Here is a 6,840-nt window from a genome sequence, read left to right as displayed (position 1 = left end):
CTATAGATAGATTTACTCCTCAGCTCGTACCTTGTTCATAACCCTCACAATCTCCGAGCACGCGTTCGCGGAGTGTCATTCCCATTCAGTCATTGCCGATTCGAAACAGTTCGAAGATCGATTTCATCAGCCGGCCGCCGTAGTTGAATGTGCAGTGAATAACTTAGAATCACCTCATCATGTCGTGGATATTCGGATATGGCAAAAAACAGCCGGACAATACGGCAATGCCAACTGGTTTGGAAGGTTTGAGTGCTCCACCCGCTGGCGGCGCCGGCAGTCCCGATGTGCCCAACCTTTCCAGAGCAGAAAAGAAGGCCATGGAAGCGTACCGTTTTGATTCATCTGCTCTCGAGCGAGCTGCACAAGCCGCACGTGAATTAGAACGCTCCAGTAAGTGACATTTCATTTATATTATCACATTTTTCCCACATTACATAATATGTATGTAAATGTGTGCAGGCCATGCCAAAGATGCATTGGAATTGTCCAAGCTCCAGGAGGCGACGCGTCAGTCCGAATATCAAGCCAAGGTGAAGGAGTATGAGGCACATATTGCCCAGATGCAGGTGGAGCAGAAGAGGACAGAGGGTGAAGAGAAGAGGAAATATCTTGCTGAGGAGACCAAACAACATCAGAGCAGGGCACAGTATCAGGATCAATTGTCCAGGAGGAGATATGAAGATCAACTTGCCCAGCAACAGAAACAGAATGAAGAAAATCTTAAAAAGTAATAAAACTTAAATTTTATTAATAAAAATATAAATAATTGATTTATTATTATTAATATAGGCAAGAAGAAAGCGTGGCGAAACAAGAAGCAATGCGTCGTGCAACAATCGAACACGAGATGGATCTGCGACATCAAAACGAGATGAAACGCGTCGAAGCTGAATTACGTGCAAAAGCTAAAGTTGATCGCGAGAATCGCGACTTGACTCTGGAGCAGATCCGTCTGAGAGCGAACGAAAACCGTTTGACTGTCATGGAAGGCATCAAAACCGCCGGTACTGTGATTGGTGAAGGCGCTCAGGCAATGTTAACCGACTGGAATAAAGTTGTCACTGCCGTCGGTGGTTTGTCTCTACTTGCGTTGGGTATTTATTCTGCTAAAGGTGCAACTGGTGTAACCGCAAGATATGTCGAAGCCCGTTTAGGGAAACCATCTCTTGTCAGAGAAACTTCCAGATTTTCCTTCCTAGAATCAATCAAGCATCCAATTGAAGCGTTCAAGCGAATACGCGAAAAGCAAGGCGACGCACTCGCTGGAGTTGTCCTCGCGCCGAAACTGGAAGAGCGCATGCGTGACATCGCCATTGCCACGAAGAATACGAAACAAAATCGCGGTATGTACCGGAATATTCTCATGCATGGACCGCCCGGTACGGGTAAAACTATGTTTGCTAAAAACTCGCCAAGCATTCCAATATGGACTATGCTATTTTGACTGGTGGTGATATTGCACCCATGGGTAGAGATGGTGTTACTGCTGTGCATAAGGTGTTTGACTGGGCAAGGGGTACTCGTAAGGGGTTGATTCTTTTCATTGACGAAGCAGATGCTTTCTTGAGGAAGCGTTCGTCAGAAAATATCTCTGAGGATTTGAGAGCTACGTTAAACGCGTTTTTGTACCGTACCGGTGAGCAGAGTGGTAAATTTATGTTGGTATTAGCGTCGAATACTCCGGAACAGTTTGATTGGGCTGTCAATGATCGTCTGGACGAAATGGTGGAGTTTACTCTGCCAGGATTGGAGGAGCGTGAGCGTTTGATGAGGCTGTACTTTAAAAAGTTTGTGCTGGAACCAGCAGCGGAGAATTTACGACGGTTGAAGGTTGATCAGTTTGACTACAGTGCTCTGTGTAGCAAAATGGCGGGTATGACGGAGGGTATGTCTGGACGTGAAATTGCTAAATTAGGTGTGGCGTGGCAAGCGGCTGCGTACGCCAGCGCGGACGGTTTGTTAACCGAGAAGATGGTTTTGGATAGGTGTTTGGATGCAATTAAACAGCACAAACAAAAGGTAATTTTTTTAAAGTTTTACTTGGTTTAATTATAATGTGTTTTTTTTTCTTTTAAAATAGGTTGAGTGGCAATCTGAACAAGAACGCCGTGAGGCCAAGAGCATTTATCACTCAGAAAAAGAAGATTCGTACATCCCGGTGCTTGAAAAGGAGGGATCTACGCCTGTAGGCGCTGCAACCAAATGAACAAACCCATACTCGCATACCACCAACACATAATAACATTTTGACGAATTCGTAGGCAACTTGTGATATCTCTCCAATTTAGATTACACGCGCTCGCATTCAGTCCGCCCCGCTGGTTTTATAAAACTCACACGCGTAGTTGTATTAAATAATTGTTGTCGTGTGTACGATACTTGCTTGAGCAGTGTACATTGAGCCTCGAATCACATTCTCGCGTGCATTGCTCAAGTTTGTAGCACATGGAATATAGTAGCGCGAATATTTTTTTATGAGTTTCATGGGGTCTGGATTGAATGTGAGGGCGTGTCTTGCATTTGGTCGCGATTTTGTGATTTGTGTCGGCCGTTTGCTTCAGCGTTTTTTGTTTATGAAGCAAAGGTGATCGAATCTGCGAAGTCGCAATGCGCAAAGTGCGTTCCGGTTGCGGCAGGATTTATATTAAACTCTGTTGGGGCGCCGCGCATCCTCCACTGCTACAAATTAGTTTTTAAGGACTGTAAAAATTATATCAAAGATATATGGTGTGCTAGTGACGAGAAAATATTTGTAAAAAAGGAACCAAGCCAAAATATATTTCTTTTGTACAGTATACTTTACTTTTCTTGTAAAGTCTCATTCAAACCGTAAGAAATTACAAGATTACTATGTACAACATATATGCGTGATATTTGATTGAACGCGTGTACTAGGCTTTATGTTTTTTAGTTAGTTTGATTGTTAACAGATGGCGCTCCGTATTTGATTTAATATTTTCGAACGTCCTTGAGTATTTTCAGTCGCCCATTAACGCCGGTAGATGGCGTAGGGATGTTGTTTGAGTATTTTTCAACGCCGGTTTTGTGCTGCTTTCTAACCTAGACATTATTTCACAACAACAAGCAGGCAGAGCACAAACATATTTAGAAAATGTTTTATCACGTAAATATTAGTTATATTTTATTTATTAATAATTAATTAAATTATTACTTGTACAGATATCGTTGGAGCACGAAATTCTCCTTCATCCACAATATTTTGGGCCTCAGCTGCTTGAGAAGGTCAAAACAAAATTGTATTCGGAGGTTGAAGGCACCTGTACTGGAAAGTAGGTTTAAAAATACATTAATATTCACTGGACATTTTATAATTTTGTGGATTTTGTTATGATTCAGATATGGCTTTGTTATTGCTGTGACAACAATTGACAATATTGGTGCTGGCCTCATCCTTCCAGGCCAAGGTTTTGTTGTTTATCCAGTAAAATACAAAGCTATTGTGTTCAGGCCTTTCAAGGGAGAAGTGCTTGATGCTGTGGTGAGGCAAGTGAACAAAGTTGGCATGTTTGCTGAAATTGGACCCCTTTCATGTTTTATTTCACATCATGTAAGTGAATACCATTTATTTCAGTAATTCATTATTCATTTAAAAATAATATGTTTTGTTTAGTCTATTCCTGCTGAAATGGAATATTGTCCAAGTTCAAGCCCACAGTGCTACAAAACCAAAGAAGAAGATGTTGTAATCTGCGCAGACGCCGAAATTCGGTTAAAAATAGTTGGAACGAGAGTTGATGCAACAGGAATTGTAAGTACCCTTAATTATTTTCTAAAATTTGGTTTCCTTGTATTTATTTGTGTATTTAGGATGTTTTGATGGGTTAAAAATTGGGTTGAAATGATGTTTTTAATTTCAGTTTGCAATTGGTACTTTGATGGACGACTACTTAGGACTAATCAGTAATTAAACATATTATAGGTGATAATTTTAATGTTCAACACATAAATGCGACGTTTCTATATAAAAAAAAATCAGTCAAAAATCGAATTATCCATTCATTTAATTTAATTTAGATTGGATGCAAACGCCAATTGTCTCTGTTTAGCCTTTTTCGGTTGCGGTCCCAGTTTACTTTCGTCTTTTTTCCTCAAAACTCTTTTGTTCTTTCGGCCTTTTCGTTCCGCTTGTTGGGTTACGCGTGGTTTTTGTGTCTCAGCCTGCTTGGTCTGTTTCTTCGTGGACGCCATCACCATAATCGCGTCTAGTTTATAAAAATTCCCGCTCTGTTTAATCGCGCCGAATTGCACGCCGCGCTGCAACGCCATGGGTACTTTATCCAAAATGGCCTCGTCGTTTATCTTGCCATGCATTTCGCTGACATAACTGCGCAATTGATGCAGCGTGCAACCATCGGGGTGCTTCAACGCTTTCAGTGCTTCGACCACCAATTGAGAGACCTTGGCCAAAGGGACGCGGCGTGGGATTGATTTACGTGATGTACGGTGAAGTAATCGATCCATTTATAGGTTAACGATCAAAATCAACAGTTAGGATTTTTTTGAAAGAAAAAATTGTTGTAATAAAATTAGGAATAACTGTTAATATAATCCGCGTGATGTGGCTTTGTAAAATACACAAACGTTTAATTCATGTCATTATTAATCATTGGACAATTGACACCGGCCAACTATTATGTTTTTGAAATTTGAAAATTTTCCAAACAAAAAGTATCAAGGCATTGACCTAGCAAGATGTTGGTCTATCGCGACGACCCGTCAAACCACTTCGTTCTCCAGTCTCCGGGTTTACTCAGATTAATGTCGGACTAGCGTGCGCTCGACGGGATTGTAGATTGAAAGGAGAAATAGCGAAAGGCGAAGATGAAGATGAAGCCCAAGTCGAAGTCTAGTTCTCGATAATCCCCGTTAGGTTTGTTTGATCTGACTTGCCTGACGCCATCACAAAAAAAAGAAGTGAAGAGATGCGCTTGGGGAAATAAATTGTTTTTATGCTAATCGCTTGAAAAACACCCAAATCGAGTGATAAATTAAATATTTGAGTGTTTCAGACATATTAAATAAACATAAATTAAATTTATTTCTTGTTTTTTTTATGGTAAAAATAGGTTAATAAATTAGGTTATGTTGTATTTTATGTTTTTGGTTTGTAACACTCGGTGTACGTAAGTTAATTTGATGATTTCGTTTGTATTTGTGTTGGAGTACACGTTCGCGTTTCATAATGAAATAAAATATTCCTGCTTTTACAGTTAGACGATATCTCGGGTGGCGATGAGATTCCTAGCTCTTCATATATTCAAATGAGCTCGCCGTCGCCTTCGTCGTCGTCTTCGGCTCGAAAATGCAATATTTATTAGGCTCTAAACGCGGCCCCGCAAATCGAACGGTAACATTTCTGAACTTCAAACAAATAAAACGGTTGAATGTCGAATACGAATACGCAATCGCGTTTGATGAAGCTTTTTTGCGCGCGCGCGCTCTCGATAAATCATAAATCATCGAAAATTGGATGAGGTTGGCGCTGGTTCGGATATACAGAGTGATGCAGTTCATCGAGAATGACGCCAGATCTCGTTAATGATTATTAATGACGCCGCCGACGACTTGCTAGCCGCCTCCGCGCCGCCCGGCCGAGTGACACAGAAAACCAATGCGTTTCGTCTTTTTTTCTTCTTCGCACGTGAATGAAAACACGGTTTTCGAGCGCAATCACGCGCCGGACGCGCAAAAACAAGGCGGTTTTATATTTAATATCGCGATTTATCACCGGTTGATCGTCGTAATAGTTTTAAATTTAGCGATTTCGTTCATATTTATATTCATCGTCATATGCGTGGACATTTTCGTGTATAATCAGCTAAAAAAGTGTTTCACATGAGTTTTACATTAAATTCTAACCAAACACTTTTGACATTTGACAATTGACATCAATATGACAAGTTATGTTAGAATTAAGTGAGGTTATGTTTGTTTGGAATCATTTTCCAATGTAAATAATCAACTCAACGGGTTGTCTTTACTCCTGGCCGCGGCGCGGTGTGTTGACGTTTATCTATCTGTGGCATCTCTCCGCTTGTTTAATGTTCCATCGAAACAATGTTGATTTAAATTTAGCATCAATCATTTGAAGCAACACACTTCACAAACTCCGTTTGTTATTTGTTAGTTATCCGCGATTTACAACAAAAGCAAGCGGACGATTCAAACAAACAAGTTTTACGATACGTTGCTGTTATCGTGGCGCCACCTACACACGCGAGCTAATTAAAAACTCTATAAAAACAAATGAATAAAGGCGCGTTTTATATGCACGCAAAACACAATCCGGGGCTCTAGTGTGTGGTGTTGTGTAGGAAAAATTATCGCCGAATTAATGCCGTGTGCGAGTCTGTGTTTGCGCATCGCCATTCACATCTCTTTTTTTTCGTTCTCGCGCGCCGGTTTTGATGGCCCACTTCGGAATGTTTGCCGTTAACCTACACCCGGCGCACCTACGCGGCGTACCCCGGCGTTATCGACGTGTTTACATCTTGCGGGTGACACACTCGATGGCCCATCAAAAGGTCTTCATGGCCAATAAAACAAAGCGGATGGGAAAATGTGCGGAACAATAAACGCATTCTGAAGGATTTTCAAGTTTTGCGCTTTATTTGTTTGCTGGCCATTAACTCAGCTACTTAAAATCAGTGGAGATTTATTAAAGTGTTGTCGGGGAGGAAATTTAGAAGAAAATTAATTTATGGTAAGAAAATTTCTGTTTTCTTGTAGTTTAAGAAGGAATTTCAACCGAAATTAGTTAAAATTAAAACTACAAGAGATAAATGGAAATTTTTAATTTTAATGGGTAGATAATAA

At 40.6% G+C, this 6,840-nt stretch overlaps 2 protein-coding genes across 2 annotated transcripts; both read left to right on the top strand.

Annotated features, from left to right (window-relative positions):
* Positions 1-30: 30 nt before the first annotated feature.
* Positions 31-2,798, top strand: bor (ATPase family AAA domain containing bor). The gene is given in 5 exon segments (XM_065308297.1): positions 31-393; positions 463-730; positions 793-1,403; positions 1,406-2,022; positions 2,084-2,798. Coding segments are annotated over 5 exon segments (1,836 nt in total). The 5' UTR covers positions 31-179; the 3' UTR covers positions 2,210-2,798.
* Positions 2,799-2,979: 181 nt separating this feature from the next.
* Positions 2,980-4,012, top strand: Polr2G (DNA-directed RNA polymerase II subunit Rpb7). The gene is made up of 5 exons (XM_065308130.1): positions 2,980-3,127; positions 3,184-3,293; positions 3,361-3,571; positions 3,635-3,772; positions 3,882-4,012. The coding sequence occupies exons 1-5, from the start codon at positions 3,116-3,118 to the stop codon at positions 3,930-3,932; spliced, it is 522 nt and encodes a 173-aa protein (XP_065164202.1). The 5' UTR covers positions 2,980-3,115; the 3' UTR covers positions 3,933-4,012.
* Positions 4,013-6,840: the final 2,828 nt, after the last annotated feature.

This window comes from Atheta coriaria, unplaced genomic scaffold, assembly GCF_025399875.1.
Source record: "Atheta coriaria isolate IRGN ID8LTWV9N9 unplaced genomic scaffold, Caltech_Dcor_3.1 hic_scaffold_7_pilon, whole genome shotgun sequence".
Classification (NCBI taxonomy): domain Eukaryota; kingdom Metazoa; phylum Arthropoda; class Insecta; order Coleoptera; family Staphylinidae; genus Dalotia; species Dalotia coriaria.
The sequence above is the reverse complement of the archived record's forward strand: the minus strand, read 5'-3'. Positions and strand labels throughout refer to the sequence as shown.

What these genes read in the sequence shown, in the direction of transcription:
- Polr2G (XM_065308130.1), top strand. An exon ending in CATGTTTTATTTCACATCAT is followed by an intron (nt 3,572 to 3,634) that starts GTAAGTGAATAC and finishes TGTTTTGTTTAG; the next exon opens with TCTATTCCTGCTGAAATGGA. An exon ending in GAGTTGATGCAACAGGAATT is followed by an intron (nt 3,773 to 3,881) that starts GTAAGTACCCTT and finishes TTTTAATTTCAG; the next exon opens with TTTGCAATTGGTACTTTGAT.